This window comes from Polyodon spathula, chromosome 8, assembly GCF_017654505.1.
Source record: "Polyodon spathula isolate WHYD16114869_AA chromosome 8, ASM1765450v1, whole genome shotgun sequence".
NCBI lineage: Eukaryota > Metazoa > Chordata > Actinopteri > Acipenseriformes > Polyodontidae > Polyodon > Polyodon spathula.
In genome coordinates, this window is record NC_054541.1 from 41,796,586 (window position 1) to 41,816,380 (window position 19,795).

The 19,795-nt window shown below is 36.7% G+C and overlaps 1 protein-coding gene across 1 annotated transcript in view; it reads left to right on the plus strand.

Moving 5' to 3' along the window:
* The first annotated feature begins 2,134 nt into the window (after positions 1–2,134).
* LOC121319970 (PDZ domain-containing RING finger protein 4-like) overlaps positions 2,135–19,795 on the plus strand; it is a 43,806-nt gene continuing 26,145 nt past the window's right edge. The window contains exon 1 of the mRNA XM_041258001.1: positions 2,135–2,374. Coding sequence (XP_041113935.1) covers positions 2,306–2,374 — 69 coding nt within the window. The 5' untranslated portion in view covers positions 2,135–2,305. The remainder of the gene's footprint in view (positions 2,375–19,795) is intronic.

Sequence of the window (19,795 nt, forward strand, 5' to 3'; positions counted from 1 at the left end):
TTTGCCTTAATAACAGCCTCACAAACACGAGGCATTCGGTTAACAAGTTTCAGCAGGAAATCACCCGACATGTCTTCCCAGCTCTTCTGCAGCAATTCCCAGAGATGTAGGGCACTTGTGGGTAGCTTTGCTGTGACTCTTCTGTCCAGTTTGTCCCATACAAGTTCTATGGGCAGGCGGGGTCATTAGATTGAGTTATCCTTCACTTTCCTTCTTCACCAGATAGTTCTTGCAAAAACTTTGAGGTGTGTTTCGGGTCTTGTTGAAGAATGAAGGACTGCCCAACTAGCTGTAATCCTGATGGAATGGCATGCCTCTGAAGTATGTTATGATAGCCATGCTGGTTGAACTTGCCATGGACTTGGTGAAGATCACCAACTCTGTCATCAGCAAAGCAACCCCAGACCATGACACTGCCTCCTCCATGCTTGACAGTGGGAACCACAATTGCAGAACTCATGCGCTCAACCTCTCTACGTCTTACAAATACTCGGCAGTTGGACCCAAATATTTAAAATTTTGAATCATCGGTCCATAAGACCAACTTCCACTTCTCAAGCGTCCAGTTTCTGTGTTTTTTGGTCCAGGCAAGTCTCTTCCTCTTATTCTGCGCTCTTAACAATGGTTTCTTTGCAGCAATTGCTTCACGCAATCTCCTCTGAACAGTTGATGTTGAATCATCTGTACTTCTAGTAGCATTTAGCTGAGCTTGTATTTAAGGGGCAGTTAATCGCCGGTTTCGCAGACTTGTGACTCGAATGAACTTGCTCTTTGATTCTGAGGTCACCCTTGGCCTGCCTGACCTTGTTCGGTCCTCTTGAGTGCCAGTTTCTTCAAATCGTTTGATGGTCTTGGCCACAGCAGTTACAGACACTTGCAAAGTTCTTGCAATTTGTCTTAAAGATTGACCTTCATCTTTTTTCTTTGCTTAACTGAGCGAATTTTACCATTTTCTTCTCCCTTACATTTAGGAATGACAAACTTGTACCTGTGCTACCTATATTTAGAGTAATCATGGACCCTCACCTGTTAACAATAATTGGTGACAAAAGGTTAATTAGGTAACATGCTAGTTAACTGAGAGAACATCTAACTAAGACACTTTTATACTTAGGCCAATATACATTTGAGACTTTTAACTGGCTTGGGCTTCAGACTGAATCCCCTTGCTTTGGGTGACCATTTCATTGAAATTGACAAGATTTACATTTTCATTTTAAAATTACATTTTTGAATGCAATTCACTTATGATTAACAGCTTATATAAGTACACATATCATATAATGACATATTAAGTGTTTATAGACAAGTTTATACAGTTAAAAGCATAGATAATCATGAAAAACCTGGTTTCAAGCAGATGTACTCAAACTTTTGACTGGTACTGTGTGTGTGTGTGTGTGTGTGTGTGTGTGTGTGTGTATGTATATATATATATATATATATATATATATATATATATATATATATATATATATATATATATATATATATATATATATATATATATATATGTATAATATGTGTGTGTGTGTGTGTTTAGCTTTATCCCATTAAATTATAGATTTTTCACTTGATTGGTTTATAGTCACTTCCCTGCATTGCTGCAGCATTTCTACAAACCTAACTTTATTCAGCATGTGCTTATTTTGGGAATACAATTGTGAGCTTTCTACAATTTTCAGTTGCTGTAATCCTCAAAAGATGGCAATCAAACCAGATTTATTGTAATGAAATCCCATTTCACTGCCTCTGCACAGACCCTGCTTCTAATATGAGAATAATTCCCCATCCCAAAAAACATAGCATGGATAAGCTGTACATTTTACCTAGTTATTATTTGAAATGGCAGTTCACTCTCAGTACTCTTCAATGAAAGCAAAGGTGTCACTAACACAAAGGAGTGTGCATTGTTTAGAAGTGGAAAGATCCTTAATTAGTGAACACTGAGCTGGTATCGGAGGGAGCTGTGATACCCCTCCCTGCTAACAACTCGTGTCATGAATAATCAATGAGCCCCTTATTATTATTCATGAGTTGGAATCTGTGTAGTCATGTGCGTTCAAGCTGAGACAGGGGGAGTGTTACCATGAACTGAGTCAAAACTGTGTGTGTGATACAGAGAGGAAAAAAAGGAGCGTGCTGCTGTACACTGGGCCAGCTAACACTGGTGTGTCTGTGTGTGTCCTGTGCCAGAGTGACTGATGAGAAACAGTAGTCAAGTCTGGAGGGTGATTCCCTGTCGGTTCACTTGCCTATCAGTTGCAGGGAAAATTAGAAGCCTTGCTATTCTCCGCTCACTATAATGGGCTGCAATCTGTGCTCTTTACAGAAAAAAGAAGAACACTACAAACTGCTCTATGAAATAGCTCAGGTAAGTGTGCTTTTGGTGAATTTTTTGACAATGTTTAGCTGCCTCTTAGGATTTTTTTTTTTAATTTTTTTTTTAAAGAACAAGATAATGGCTGTTTCACAGGTCAGTAGATGTCAAAATAGTTTTAGCTGACTTGTGGAGTTTCCTGGGGGTTCTAAACTCAGAAATGTCACACTTTTCAAACATTGTTTGCTGGATGAAATTGCTTTTGTGGTTAGTACAGGCAACCTCAGCACTACATTGGTGATTTAGAATTATGTTTCTACATTTAATTTAAAGTTCTTGTTGGCTGGTGTCAGTGCATGGGTGCTTTCTTCAAGTTGTTGTTTCTTTTAAACTTTTTTTTTATTTATCATTGTATTTTATGAAAATTGTCTTGTAAACCTCTGAAAAGTGTGGTATTATTATAATGGCACGGGTGGGTCAAAGCTTCATAGTGTTCCTCCTTTGGCTTCTTCACAGATCACAGACTTGTTTGTTAGTAAGAGTGAAAACAGATATGATTTGTATCATTCGTTGTTTCACATTAAACAGGGTAAAGTGGTGTTTTTTGATTTTCTGAACCAAAACAGTGCAGTTGTTTGTGTTTCTCTACTACTTAGTTGTCAAGTTAGGAAACAGTATTCTGAATGCAACAGCAGTCTGCCTATATTGGAAATTGTACGCTGTGAATATATTCTATTGACAGTGTTCATGAACAAAACACTTTGTCCATTGCTGGTGGTCTGCTGGCACAGCAAAAGCGAAGTGCCCCTTGCGTCCCTTAGAGTTCCTCAAACACGATTCATTTCACAGCGGGCTAATTACAAAGCAGATTCACTACACATGAAACGGCGTCTTCCCAAAGCTGTGTTAATGGACATTTTCATGGTAATGCGATCACAGGCTCATTAGCTATTTTATAAAATGATTCTGTGCATTAATTAAATGTAAAATGTCTCTTTTATCGCCACAGAGAGGAAAAGAACATTAACATTGTTAATTACTTCCAGGGGCAATGCTTTTTTTGAGTAATTTTATCGACTGTAAACTTAGAAGATGCTTAGAGTGAAATTATATGAACAGATACCTATCTAAAGATCACTCTCATTACTCAGGGCACTGTTGGAGCACTTCTGCATAGCCCGTCTCCAGGTCCACTTTGTAGTGATTTTAACATATGAAAGTGTTATATTCCTATGACTAAATTATAAAATAATGTATTAGGTACTGTATAACAACTTATATAACAACTTAAGACAACATTCAAAAGCCCAAACTGCACCTTACTTTGCTCTAGCTCTAGCATCAAATGCTGTTGGATAAGTGGTAATAGGGGGCTTATTAAACAATGAAAAAAAATGCATACAGTTAAGAAGCTTGTGAAATAGCTGCTGCTTACACTTTCTACTCCTGGAATTTGCCAGATAACGTTTTTAATCCCTGATAAAATCTCTCAAATGTTCCAGTGAAGTAATGTAGCATCAGCATCCAACACTACATCCCATTATTTTTTTAGGGTAAAGGCAGAGATAAGGTACAGTATCAAGAGAAAACAGCAATGTGACTTCTGACATAAGGAGCAGCCTGAGAACGAGCGGTTTCTCTCACAGGTTTATGTACATCCTAGCCTGGAAGTGCCAGTGACAATGTGCATGTTTGTTCAGGGGCAGCACTACAGCATCGTACGAAGCAGTTAGAAGCAGCTGCTATCAGAAGATGGGAACCTCCCTGTTTGCATATCTAAGTTGTATTTTTAAACGTGAGTGGCTGGATCTGATATAATGAAATGAAAGGAGCCTGCTCAAACATTAGCAGTCGGCTTGCCACTCTCTTTTTTTTTCAATTTTACGGACTTGTAATTCCCAGATTAGAGTTCTATTAGGGTTACATGTCTTGCATTTCATGTAAATTAGCGACCACCTCAAGTCACGCAGAATGATAGTCAGTGTAGTGGTAAACCAGTAGAAAAAAACAGGACATGGTCATCCAAACCATATGTAGTTTTTGGGGGTTTTTTTCACACTGAGGATCAATTTTGACACAATTCCTGCATGCCTGACCTCTGTACCCAGTGAAGGATTTATAACTTTGGTGATATTGTTTGGACAAGTAGTTATTCAGGACAGAAATTTGCCTTTTTTTTGTTTTACACAATGGTGGGTCAAAGGTCAGATATGTGTCAGTTGTTAGGGTATTAGTGTTGGACCGTTTAAGCACATTAAATTGACTCTAAAAACTTGCATAACAACAAACTCAGTGACTTTTTTTCCCCCACTATTTTTTAAGTTTCAGTATAGTGTTTCAAGGTCTGCTTCATGTTTCCTAATGTGACTTTGTCTATGATTTTAAGTTTCCTTTATCCCCCACTTGGAATTATTAAATAGTATGACGAGGAATTCTTGAATAATTCTGTGTAAATGTTTCTAACAGGTTATAGTTGATTTACTCAATGACATTTTTTAACTTTGGAGAACATGCTCTAACAATGCCCCTGTGTTGTCAAAAATGTAAAACGTCTGTGTTTTGGTACTTCCACTCAAAGACTGGGATTGAATATGTTCATCATTAGTTTTAGACGTATGGACAGTTTCCATCTTGTGTTTTTAATAATGTAACTTGTTGGTTTCTATTGTACAGTGCAGTGTTGAGTGCTCTTTTCTGTCTGTTTTATTGGTTGTCTGGTTCGAGGCACTAGAAGATAATATGAACTGGTCACAGAGTTACAGACAGCGGTTGTGGTTGGATTCAGATCACACTAGTCCCAGCAGTACCCAACTACAACCACAAGGCTACACTAAAGTTCTGAGGCAATGTTATTTTGACATCAATCCTCATTTCCAAACGTGTTAATTACAACAGTGTGTGTGTATAATCTATATAAATCTAATCTTCCTCCTACTGTAAAGTACATCGTGTCCCAAATGGAAACAGAGTTTATTAAAAGAATTCCCTGGACTCTGTCATGTCTTGACATCACTGTAAACTCTTGACATAACCAGCAGTGTATTGTTGACAATCCCATTTTGGGGCAGACTGTCGGCTTCAAATAATTCCCTTTGTCATCAACACTGACAAGCAGAAGTACTGTAATATGCTGTCTGTGTGGCTGGCTCTGTCTGTTTGATGGAGGTCATTGATTCTCTGAAGTAAATATGTTATATGTAACAGTTGACTTTTAGGATAAATATGTAATCGTATCCTTATCAGTATCCTTATATTGCTTTGTGGAAAAAAATCAAAAGAGTGCACTACCGTATTACTGTGGTTATTACCTTGTTTAGAACCATTTATACATATCCATGTGCATCTCAGAATGTCATATTTCCCAACCTATGTTGTTGAACCTTCAGCTAGCTGTGTCACCTCATCAGAAGCTTTTCTATCTCATGACTATTAGCTACAAATGTACTCATCCATCTTCTTGTCCCATTACATTTTTTTGAATGATGTTCTTCACCCATTAAAATGGATAGGAAAGAACAAAGAAAAAGAAAAATGTGTTTGATTGATTTTTTGTCTACCAACAAGATTACTCTGAAATATAACATAGGCTGTGGACCTATTTCAGAGACTGGAGGATGACAACAGATTTACTTGGTATTGTATATACGAGTGCATATTGTTCATTCTCTTTCATTGTGATGATTCTGCTAAAAAAAGTACTGTGTTTCCTTTTTAATCAGGGTCATAATCTTTCACAATGCCGCATTGTAATGCTCTGGCAATAAATACGAGTGGGTATTGAGGTTTAATCTCTGCATTTACTGTACACCTTTACAGCTAGTTAGTTCCATATGAGGAGGTCTAGAGGTATAGGATTTAAGGGTTATTTGATGACTCAATCTTTTTCCACATTTACAGTTTTTTAGCCCAAGAAAATACTGCTGACCTTTTTAACTGAAATACTGATTTCATTTTCCCCATACTAGGTTGCATGAACTATATTAAGTTGACGTAGACACTGCAGTACCAGGCCTGACCAGTAATTGAATAATAATAATAATAATAATAATGTTCCTTGGCTTTTATGGTTGATTTCACACGTAGCAAGGCTACATCTCTGAAAGCAGCATTTCTCAGAAAAGGCAATAAATATGAATAGTGATTGTACTTAGATCTAGAGCTCTTATCGGCTATATTACATCTTTGGCAAGTTGGAAGTTGAGGCTTTAGGAGGTAGTTGATGAATTGACCTTTTCCAGTTCTACAATTTTCTGTCCCAAGAAATGCATTGCTGACCTTCTCTGCTACGGAGACAATCCCCTTTGCCCCTATGACTAGCCCGTGGGAGCTGTTCAAAACGAAATTTTCTACAGTATTCAATCCTCCTTTTTAATATTAGAGTGTGCCTCCCTTTTTACTGTTAGTACTACTGTTATGATTGTCTGACAGTTAATAAAGTAGGTTAGCCAACAGCAACTGCATGAGCCACAAATACTATTGATTACAGGGCTTTCATACGGTGACAAATTCTCACCACAACGCCAACAAAGAATAATGAATGTGTGTGTGTATCCTGTTAATCCTTTTAGATGTGTAAGGGCTGTAGCCTTCTATATTAAAACATAATCCTTGAAAAACAACGTTTGCATGTTTGTTTCAATTTTACCTGCTTGCGTTGGTGCTGCAGTCACAGTATGGTCCCTTCCTTTTATTGTTAGACACTTGCAGTAGGAAACTGCATAGGGAGCAAAATGTAAAAAGAAGCGGTCCTTTTTGACTGCTGCACTATGACACTACTAGTAAACGATCAAGTATGCAACTGACAACCACTAACTAGATGAAAATTTAATTTTAAAGATACATCATTTTATGTAGGGCAAAATCTATTTCAGGTAATTGTTTCTTAAGTACTTTTACTAGGAATAACCCATTTAATATATTTTACAGCAGTTTGTCAGGAAATATCAGTACAACTCTTCCGATAATCAATGCATTGTAACACGTTCACTGGGAAGTTCTTAGTAACAGCTTGATGCAGCTTGATGCATCTTGACAATCTACTTGCACCCTTGTGAATAAAAATGGGTGACTAATTCTGCTGAAATTATATGTGAGACTCTTTCTGTAGCTTTGTGAAACTCGTCCGATTAGTAGTATTCAATGAATGTTCATGAATTCATCATTATTTAAAAAAAGGGGGTCTTGTGCAATTAAAATTGACTACTTGTGTTGAAAAATCACCCTTTTCTGCTGTGCACAGCTGAGATGGGCAAAGTGCTTTATGTCCAATTGGAAAATTGCTAATGTCTATCTTACAGATCAGCAATAGTGTTTGCGTGATATTAGTTCCACTTCATTAGCCTCTAGTGAATTGATTTGTAAATTTCAAGGTTATCTTCTGAAGAGCATTAATGAACAGCCTGTGTGCTAATTATTGTTTTGAATGTTTTTTTGTTTGTTTGTTTTTTTACCATCGCTATTATATTTAAGCTATTCTTTTAACTGAAGTAGTTTTCATCATTATGGTAACATAAAATAAAATGTAAAAAACAGCAATCTACAATACTGGACAGTGTTATTTTCTGCAATAGAGTGTTTACTGGCTCTTGGTGGATATTTGGTCTCAGAATTATATATTGGATGTTAATGGCAGCTAGTTACATGGTTATTTTAAGGGCTCATATGTTGTTTGTTTCTAGTTCTCTAACATTAAAAGGTAGAAATTGCACTTTGGTGTAAAGACCTTGATACATCTGGACCAATTTAGCTTTATACAAGAAGAAAATCAGTTGAAATATTGCTAAACTTTGAGGGGTGGGGGTTCAAACCTATCTTGTAGAACAGCAAACATGTGCATTGAAGCTGGGTCTCTAGAGTACTAATCCACTGTGCCACAAAAAACTGCATTAATCAGATAGCCCGTCTAACAAATCCCTCCTAAACTTTCGCTTATCTTTGCAATTGATTTGCCACAGTTAGATGTACGGGCCACCTAGACATTTGCCTTGAAGATCAGCAATGACATTTAAAAAGAAGACTACAGCTGCCGTGCCCATTTTCCACACTGACAGGAAAGGTAGTCGCAAAACCCTTGGGAAGGCTTCTCTCTCTCTCTCTCTCCAGATGTGGGAGAAGGTCCTGTGCAAGAGAAAGACTGATCATTAAAGGGGACAAAGAGCAAGAGCCAGCAGCATCACAATGGGCAGTGGAGACATGGCAGGCTCAGTGTGATTCTGCAGGTCATTCCCAGTGCACTCTGCTGTTCCAGATAAGACTGCATTTGACAGTGGCTGATGCTGCTGTTGACACACCTCCATGCTCGTTGCAGATGCAGCAAGGCTTTGGAAAGAAACGATAAGGAACACAATGAATAACCAACAAAGCTAGCTGGGTGAATGCAGTCATTTGCATAACAGCACCACTTGCGGTAGAATGGCAGTGAAGGCAAATGTAGACCTGGTTACAGTACCTCATCTGGAGCTCCGGGTTTGCCAAATCATGTTTAAATGATTAGGATTACTTTGAGGTTTAAATGTTTTTATTTCACAGCTGCACTGTATCTCCATGTTTAGTGTTTATTACGTGCAGTTGTACTTTAAGACTTTTTAGTATTCCAATGCAGTTATTTTAGTACACAGATGAAACAAAGAAACAGCAGGATCACAGATTACACATACAGACCATCAAACTATAATGCTACTGATGCATTGTACAGGGCTTCTTGTCTTAAGTAAACTCAATTCCTCAGTCTTTGAATGGTCCTGAAAAAAAAAACCTTTGTTCAAATCATGCAGCTATGAATTCAAAACCCAGGTAGTCCTAGGCACTATCTATATAGAGTTTTCTCTACATATAAAATTCCCGATCTTCAGGTAAGAGAAAGGACGGTGCTGGTATTGTTTAGGAAGAGTCGCCTCTCTTTGTGCGGTCTACTAGGATCTGTGGCTGTGAAGATTCCTAGCTCTCAGAGAGAGAGAGAGAGGGATTAGACTTTTTTTTACCCTTTTTAACTCATTATAAAATGCGTTTGCAATACAAAACTTGAGGTTAAAGGAAAAATACGCTTTAGGGAATATTAAAACAAGCTTAACCAATACACTTGAATATTTGCTTTATATAATAATCTTTGACAACTCTCAACCATAAGGTTATTTTGAAGTTGGTTTTTAATCGATACACCGTTCTAACTAAACTAAAGAGAAATCTCTACTTTTACAGTTTTCCTTGCCAGCTAAAACAGCTCATTGCTAGAGGTTAAAGAGGCTTTGGGGAAATAGTTACTGTAGTCTCTGTCACATGCAGCAACCCAACTATATAGTTTGTCCTGTTAATGTTGTGGATGATCCTAGTTTTGTACGGTATCTACAGCTGAGTGCATTTGAATATAAAGTTCGTCATGGTCTACATACTTGTAGTGCTTCCAGGACAAGATATGAAATGTAACCCAATAATACAAACTACTGTGCAACCTCTTCCTTGTAATCTGGTCAGGGTAATTTGTGAGTCATCTTTAAAAACCACATGATCATGTTTGTTGATACCATCAGGATTTCCTTTCCTACTCCATTTATGTATTTATTTATTTATTTGTTTTTGGATTTTGCGTTATTCCTGTGTGCAATTTTTCTCTTTTTATATTTGTTGGAACCACTTATAAAGCACTCCTTAGGGAATCTGTTCTGTATCCAATTTTATTTTCTGAAAAAAGGAACCTAAATAGTTGATCCTCCTTCACCGTAATAGACCCATATATCTTTCACTGATGGTAATGTTGTAGCACCAGTGTTTTATTGATAGTTCTTGAAATAAGACACAGATTGTTAATCTTCATACACAGTTTATTTACAAGTCATATGTGAGTAGGTCAAGAGCCCCATTTACTCGTCAAACTACAATAGTGAGTACAGGGATTTCCCCAACATACAGACTCGGGAGCCTATTCATAGTTTACATGGGTATTGTTTGTATGTAATTGCAGGGTTCCAGTTATAATATTGGTGTACAAATATGCTGTGAACCCCTATGAGTTGACTTGAGTGCTACTTTATTTTGTTTATGATTTGGTTGTCCGTGCTTTCATGACTAATTTCATTTGTTAATCTTCAGAACACTAGTGATGTCTTCCACTAGCCTATTTTCAAGTTCTGTCTTTTTACAGCAGTATATTTGCCTCAGTATGTAGATGTAGGTTGCTACTCTTTATTGAAATATAAATGCATAAGTTAATGAATATTATTTTCATTTTACTGGTTTTCCCTGATTGTTGAGCCCTTGCATAGGCCCTCTTGATAAACTGTTAGATAAAACACACACACAAGAAGATGCTTCTGTCTTGGAAAAGGCTGATGTCTAATTATGAAGTATGGGTTGAATTTGAAGCAGATGCCCACCTGCTTACAAATTATATATGTAATATTAGAACTAGACCAAATGGCTCCAACATCACGAGAGCCAATTACTTGCCAAAAGCACTGCCACCTTATGACTTAATCTAATCACTTTCTGAAACAGCAGAAATGAAGCTTGTGATAGACAATTCTTCTGGCCAGACAATTTGGCCCTTAGCAGTGAGGTGCCAGTTGTGCGTGACAGTGCTGCTCGAAGGGAAATTGACAGACATAAGCACCTTAATGGCCACAAACTACCTGTTAGTAATTGCGGTGCCAGTGCCTGCCTGGCAGCATAGCTCTCCAATTAAGCATCTGCTGGAGCCGGAGATGGAGCTCCTAATTGGCGAGAAAGCAGATTCGCAGCAGGTTGCACTTTGTGCAGTGCAAGGCTGTTTTATTAGATAAACCATACCTTCATGGCACAATTTTTGAACCCATCATCCATTACCCACCTGCCAGGTGGAAAGAACTAAATATGCGTAAAGATGTAGTTCTGTCCAATTTCTGTTTTTTTTTTTTTTTTTTTTTTTTTTTTTCTCCCAAGTAACCTTTCGTTGAACTGGACCCAGTGATGAATCAGGTCCTAATTGCCATCCCCTTTTTCCTTATTAAGATATATTGTCTGGTACACATTCAAGAGGGGATGTTTGCAGTTATCTTTTACGTAGCCCTGATTGTTTAATTGCAGATTAACGATGAATGAAGTATAATGATTCCATGAGGACACTTCAGACAATAGTATCCAGCAGCAGGAGGGTACATCCATTATTCAATCTTCCCATAAATTTGACTGGGAATTAAATAGTGAATAGCTGAGATTGCTGCACCAGTCTCAGAAGGCACTCGCAGAGATGGAAATAAATGAACAGACACATATAAAGAAAGCTTCATTGTGATTTTAGTGTGAGGATCCGTATGTAGAATAAGGTGAAGTATCTACAGGCAATATTGAAACATGCCTGTTGTTGAGTTGCTATGGTTATGGGTTGTTTAGGGATTTTTAAACAATGTTGCTTTTTGTGGACAAAAAAAAAGGTTTAATTTTGATTATATGTAGTTATTGTGTAGTGTGCAAGCCTTTAGATGTTGTAGTCTCTTAAGAAACCTTATTGTGAGCTCAAGAGCATTGAGTTAAATGAAGCAACAGTATTATATTTATCATATCACAGGCTTGTGGTATGATGATCCTGCCTGACTGAATGCAATATACACAAAAGGGTGTTCCAGTTGTTTTAATAGAATGTTAAATTGATTAATGTGGAGAGAATTGTGCTATGTGCTGTCTAATTTTGCTCGATCAAAGTAAATTGAAATCCCTCTTGGAAACAGTAAAGATCTTACACGCTTCACACCCTTAGGAAGTAGAGGAACCTGAAACTGACAAATAATGTGAAAAAAAAAATAATATATATATATATATATATATATATATATATATATAATATATATATATAGATAAGAGAGAGAGAGAGAGAGAGAGAGAGCAGTTTCTAAAATGCACATGTGAGATGCTTTTAGCCATTTCCATGTTGTGCGACTTGCTAAGATCACACAGACACTGAGGGGGTTAGTGACATGGAATCTTGATTCTAAACATTAGCTAACATTGATGGACCACACTGCTATGTAATGACTATTGATGCTATTAGAGAAAACTACCCTATTGTGATACTTTCCAAGCATAATTAGACCTTATTATAATTAAGAGGTTTGTGTTTCAAAGGCTATACAGTCATTACACATTGGTGAACAGATTTGTGGGTTATTTTCATTTGGATATCCCAATCAGTAGCCAGTTCATTAACAGACTGTCATAAAGTGTGCCAGACAGCACATTACTTCTTTGTGGTATATGCCTATTGAAGCAAAATAGATTTTCTTTTAGCAGTGCTTGAAATGTGTAAATTAGTTTTGTATTTAATAGAAATATTATACGCAAAAACATGGTCACTTTATAATTATCAGCGTTTCAGCTAATCTTGTTGGGTTGCAATTAGAAGAGCTGTTGGTGCTTTCAGTCCGGCTTCCAGCATTAGTCCAACTAGCTCTCCTTGTACCAGCAGACTATTTCCTTTTCCACAAGCTTCCTGCCATACATTTTTTTCTTATCAAAGTTTTTTTTTAATACAGCTCAGTGTTTCGTGCCCCCAAAGCTCTTGCCTTTCACCTCTTAAACCTTGAAGTGTGTTCTCCTTTATTTCTGGAGATGTAATATATTTGTATAATGTATTCCAACCCTTGAGAAATCAAGCCATAACATTGATGATTAAATGCATAAATTGTGGCTTCAACTAATACGAGTAACATGTGATTATGCACATATAGAAACTCCTTATGCAAACCGTTCTTCAATGTGAGTATAAGGACACACTATCTTGGAGCATGTCCTCTGCAGTATATTAAACTGCAGTTTCTGTACCTCAGAAAAAGCGGTGCAAATAGGCTATCCGCTCCACCCACCAAACAAAAGTTAATCATTAAGGTTTACTCACATTTAGACATACACTTGTTTTCATCCAATACTGGGATAGTAAAAGAATATACCAAGCTCAACTGTATGCTGTTCTAATGCTTTTCTTCCCTTGTCTTCACTAACTTTTTTTTGTAGTTGCATGTCGGCCATTCTCCATTTATTTAAGTTATTATGCCGTTTCGCAGCTAGGGCCAGAAGCCACCTTTTAATAATCCTAGCAGATCTCTCCAAATCATCGACAAATTGACCAGAGCTGTTCGCTATTACTACCATCATGCCCTTAGGCAGCCAGCATCATTCAATCTTGACAGATAGCTGAAAATATATTTTGTCTCGGCTAAAGAGCCTACAATAATATTTTAAAAACTGTTTGTCGATCCCCAAGTAAATATGTCTACTGTTCCATTTAAGATCTCTCTAACAGTAGGTGGATTTGAGGATTAGATGCTTATTTGCTTTAAAATATAATGTTTTAGTTCCCTGACAGTCAGCAAAAGGGTCATCTGCTTGCTTAGCAGAGCCCATGGATTCTGAACAGTGCAGATATCAGTAGGAGTTTCACACACACAGGATCCCTCCCAAGTTTGTCATGCAGCTCCCAATTAATTCTTACAAGCAGGATAAATAGGAACCAGAGGGGGGTGTCTCTGACAGTTCTCTTACTCTTTGTACTTATTATATTTGATCAACAAATCTCAGAATGCTATACAGCTTTCTATTGTCCCAGGTAATGAGTCATAACTGGCCAATTTGACTGTCAGAGAGTCAGCATGCAGTGACATACTGTGAACAATATGCTACATTTAGCTTTTTCCCCATAGAAACTGCAGGAGTCATTTTAAGCACAAAACAAAGAAAATAATGTAAGAACCAGGTGCAACACCAGGATTTGAGTCCTCATTTTTGATTCCTAGGGGTTGTCAATAATCATTATTGGGCTTGTTACCGGGCAGCATTTAATGTTGTTAATATAGGAGAAAGGTGTTTGTTTTTAAAATGAGAATAACTGCCTCATTTATGATAGATTTTCAAAAATACAGATATTGCTGTACATTTAACCAGCTGTTTCAATAAGTTGCACAATTGACTAGCAGCCACCACCCCCTGGTTATTTTTCAAACCCTGTAGAGTTATTTGGGTGGACCATATCAAGCTTTAAAATCATTAAGAACAAAGACTGTCAGGATTGTGGGATGTTGCATAGGTAAGAGAATTGCAATGCTTATCATTGCCATTCCATTGAATAATACTTGCCATTAGTTTACAGTATTGATATATTGTACACTAAGTACTGATCTTAGCAATGTGTCCTTTTAGACTGCATAATCCTGACATAAATTTTACTTTAGCTTGTCACCAGCTGAATAAAACAGTAAGCATTTCCCTCCAGTGCTGGGATCTCATTTTATTTCTTTATATTTGTGATGAATTCATGAAAGATGCCAGATTGACAGCAAAAGTATAGAACAAGAAGCTGTTCCAGACCCCCAGCACCCCACCACTTGGTTTGCTTGTGAAAAGATAGTCGTTTTTAGTCATTTGAAGAATAAAGGGTCAATTGAGTAAAAGGGATTGAGTACTGCTTTATGACATGCCTTACTACATTCAATAGAGCTACAGTCTGCCTTGAAGTACTGAATTTAAGTTCCATACTGGTCTTCTGTATATGCCAAACCTTTAATTGAAAACACGTACAGTGCATGTCGCACCAAAAAAAAAACGAAAAAAACAATTGTGTCTCAATTGAAAATGGAAATAATGTTGTATTTAGTGGTCCTAATCCATTTATTAACTTTTCAAACATTTCTACATTGGGTTTGGGGTTTATCCTGATTCACTCTTCAAGCCTAGTCTATAAAAATGCATGTGACTCTGGGTGTGTTGGAGTTGCATGGCTCCAGATGCTTTGCCTGCTGGGTCCTCCACTTCACTGTTTGCAAAGAATAAACATGGGGCTGGAGTTTGCAGAGGCCCCAGTCATCTGATATATTAAGATGACCCGAGCACTAATGTTATTTCAGTCTCAGTGCCATCTGGCCAGTGGATCAGTTAACATAAAGGATAATGAAGACAGAATATAATTTGACAGCTGTTTATATTGTCCATTGAAATAATCAGTGGCATCTTCTTATAAAGTGCTAGTAATTTGATTGAACACGCTGAACTATGAGAATACAATTTAACTGAATGAATAAGGGTTACAGTGGCAAAGAAATGAATTGACAAAAACTAAAGGCTAAAGAATATTCCTGTTCCATTATTGAGTTAAGGGTAATAGTAGCTTTTTTCATTACTGATGCTTTGCAAGCTGCTTCTCATTTTAGAACAAATGCCAGCCCTATTCAATGAGGACAGGTCCTTGTTGGTGTACAGTAACTAAAACTTGTTTCATTAGTCTTTTTCTACCTTTGCTGTAAAGCAGTTTTCTGACACATAACTAGCAATGTAAAGCCTATGCTTGAACTTGCTAATTTGTACTTGTAATCAAAACATGCCTTAAAGGCAAAAAATGCACTTTCATTTTATGTGTTTTGTTGATGTCCAAGTGATGCTTAATTAATTAACATTGATCAACAGTCTCAACAATATGCTTTTATTTTGAATGAAGCTTATATTTGAGGTCATTCCTTCATGCCCCAACAAAAATCATGTTTATTATTAAAAAACTGTAAGATTTCACCTAACAGAACAAAAGATTAATATTCACAACGGCTGATGATATAACGCATGGTATGAATAACAGCGAGCTAGAAAGCACAATATTTCAAACTGAGAATGTCTGAATACATATTGTTTTGTGAAAGGTATGTTCAGTGTGTTTCATGCAGTTGAAGGTTAAAGGCTGGATGGTAGTTGGTTCATGCTGAAATGTGGAGGATTGTCAAATTTCCCTGGTGGCTTGGCCTTTTTACTGCAGTTCCATGTCATCGGATAAGAGCAGCAAGCACCAGGACTAGTGCAGATCATGGCTTTGATTGTCATGAGTGATTTATATACTCATAACTGCTTTCCAAGACAGAATGGGCGGTCATGTTTTAGCCTGACATTTTGGGATAGTCCCAGCTTTTACCATTGTGGTAAAATGAACATTGCCATTAGGGATTTACTAGCTCTTTTGAAATAAGTGTTTACTTTGTTACATTTAGGCCTATTTCGCATTGACATTGGCCTGTGGTTTCAAAACAATAAGGTGTTTATGAAAGATAATTGAAACACACTAAGTATGACATGAACCAATTTAGTTTAATGAATACCAGTGGATGTGATATAGTGATAGTCGGTTTAATGGAAAACATTCACCTTCATTTATATACTATTAACTGTTAAGTACAAATATCTAATGAGTTAGTATAATAGAAATGCACTAATGGCATTTATCAAACGGTCAGTTTTAGCTTTGATGGGTGCATGGGGAACGCATCAAAAGTACATTACATTATCTAAATCAGTAAATATCAATCCTTCAGATGTTTCCCAGAATTGTTAGCAGTCTTTATAATCATTCCCCACTTGAGGAGAGTGCCTAAGCGAGGGTTTCTGATTCTTTTGGCTTTGAATTTCTGAAACAAAATGAATTGAAAAACAACATACATTATTATGCTTTTATCAGGCCATTTGTGCTTCTGTGCAAACTACAGTATCAAGCTCATGTGGATTTTACACATGAATGACAACACTTCTCGTCTGAAGTTGATATGCTGAAGGCTGATTTCTAGTGGAGCAATGCCTTGATCAGTCCTTAGTCTCTGGACATACATCCTTTCACTAACCTGAAATTTGTTTCAACAAGCACTTAGTTAATGTAATGGTACCATAATTAGGTGAAATGAGGGAGTAGGCCTATATAAAAACCATATACATATGCATGTAAAAAACCTTGCTTTAATTATATATTTTTTGTTTATAAATTGTAAAACGTGTGATTTATTTGATGCAGTTCATTTTACTGTTTATTGCCTAAGGATTTTTGTAGTTCAGCGATTCGCTTCGACTGAAGTTCATAAATTACTGTTGCTCTGTAATGAATTCAGAACGCCTGCTGCATGTATTTAGCAGTTCAGATATTGAACAATGTGTTTTAAAACAAAGCTCGTTAATTATTTGACTCTACATGGTAAAAACGAATTGGATTTGCCAATGCAATCAAAGAGGTTCTCTATAACGTATCTATCATTGTGCAATAAAACATGCAATTGATGTGTATTTTCAAAGTGTTTCACCAAAAAAAAAAAAAAAAAGTTTTTATTATTTATTATTTAGCTATCCTCAGTCTCCTGATGCAGTTTCCTTACTATTTTCTTGTCATTGTTGTTCACAGTACTCTGTTTAAAAAGTGCCCCTTAAAATATCATACACCGTGTCTCATACCATTTGTGTGTTATTGTATGTTTGCCCTTTGGGTAGAACTCATATTCTAGATGTTGTAATCTATCATGAAGGGTGAATAATGTGCTGTATTGGCAGCAACCCTAATCAGAAATTAAACCACATTGTCTCTTAAAGTAAAGATTTCTCTAGAATCTCTTTAAACAAGAACATTACCCATTGCCCATTCATCACTGTTAAGCTACATCATCTGTAGTTCATGGTTATAGGGCGCCTTTAGGGTGTCATTAGTGGGTAGTCACCTTGACCACTGGTGTTGATCATAATATCTGAGATGGACAGTGTAACATTACAATATTAGAACATTAGTATATGGTGAATATTAAGTAAAATAACTTGTTATTCATTTCATTTTGGGAAAGATTCAGTTTGCTAGTCAAGTAAACGGTTGTGTTCATGTTGTTGATGTGTGGAGTTTTAGGAAGCGTGCAGAATGTTTTAGGTTGATTGAAAATGTTCAATCCTGTTGTGAATGGGTCCTGTACCTAATACAAAGCAACTGAATCTCACCTGTGCTATACTGTAGTTGTATATTGTTTCTAGACACAAAAAAACACCTGCAGCTTTTATTAGTGTTCAGAAGACAAAAACATGTTATGTCTAGCTTCCCAGAATTGATTTAAAATCATTGACATTTCTGCTACCGTTAAACGTTGTTTGAATTGGATGGCTAAAAATGGTTAAGAAGTGTTGACCAAGATAAGCTCTGCATTTTAATGTCTGAGGTTGCAAAGAAGCCCATGTTTTTTTTTTTGGTTTGTTTGTTTTTTTTTCTAATGGAAGGCAGCTAGTTCTCTCTTTATAAATCTCCAAGTTGTGGTTTTTCATGTGGCTTACCCCCCCCCCCCCCCACCCCATATCGTTGTTAAGCTACTATGCTGATTTCAGAAATGGCAGGAAGTATATAGCTTTTGTATTATATTGAGGACTTGATCCAAGCAATGCCTATTGCTTGCCTTTTTTTTGGACAGGCTCCACTGTTGACATCTGGCACACATTAGCCAGCAAATCTAATGGTGCAGTCATTAAACAGAATCTTCATCAGGTATGGAAATGATACAACTTGCATATTAAAGGCTGTATTCTTTACTTAATATCATGTGGTTTACTGTAGATGATTAGTCCATCTGGTACTCATGTTAGAAAAACAACTCCTTTCCAATTTTTCTTTAAGGCAAAATCTTGAATTTAACAGTATGACATATTAACAATCATATGCACAGTACTGACACAGGTCAGATAGGACCAGAGAGACTGGCAGTAGAAATTACATCATTTTGTTCCACCCAGTCTGTCAGAAGCTCTTGTCATGCTCATTTGTCTGCTGTAGTCCTTTGTTTACGAATCCTGCAAGATACAAATGTGCGCCTCCTGTTCCCTTATTTACAGGGCAACACTGAACTAAAACAATCTGTTATGAAAAGGCAAAGCAGCTAATTACACATTGTGGGGATTTTACATTTAATGCTCATAATACTATATTATAATAATCTCATTATTTTCTGTTTTTAGTTAGCTGAATATACAGATATTGATTTTGTTAAGGATTTCTGTGGCTCACACTATTTCTTATGCCTTACCAGACAATGAAACACTTTTCAGTATAAAAGACATTGCGTTATACGTGATCCAGTGTTGTTCATTGACATCGTAGCGCTATGTTCTGGGCTCCCTTTAGAAGCCTATAGAAATTCTCAGCAAACTTAGCACCTGCCCAGGCTATTGCTATATAAACTTAACAAATACTGTATATATCCACCAAATTACAGTTTTACATATAGGGGAACATTATAAAAAACAGAACTTTCTGTACTGCTTTAATGTAGCTAGTATATATTATAGGGTTCTTCATTGTCTTGGTTTCTCACTTTACTAAAATACATGACATGCATAACACCAGATTTATTATTACAATGCAAGCCTGTATTAATTAAAGCTTTACTGAAGATGTTGCTGCATAAACAGCTTTTAAAAGAAGAGGACAAGGGAAAGGTTATTTAAAAGTATAACATTGTTTATTTGTTCTGTCAAGCCTGCTATGCTTTTAGTAGGTCACAGTTGCCAGAGGAAGCCAGTCTAGTAGAAAGCCTACTCTAAGCTTAAACAGACACTATGATCCCAAGCTAAAACATCTGTTTTTTTTTCATTTGTTATGCTTACCCCATGTTGTGGCTATGTGTAATTTAATAAATGGATTTTTAAGATGTTGTCGGTTGACTGCGTCCATTGGTTGGAAACTAAAGAGCC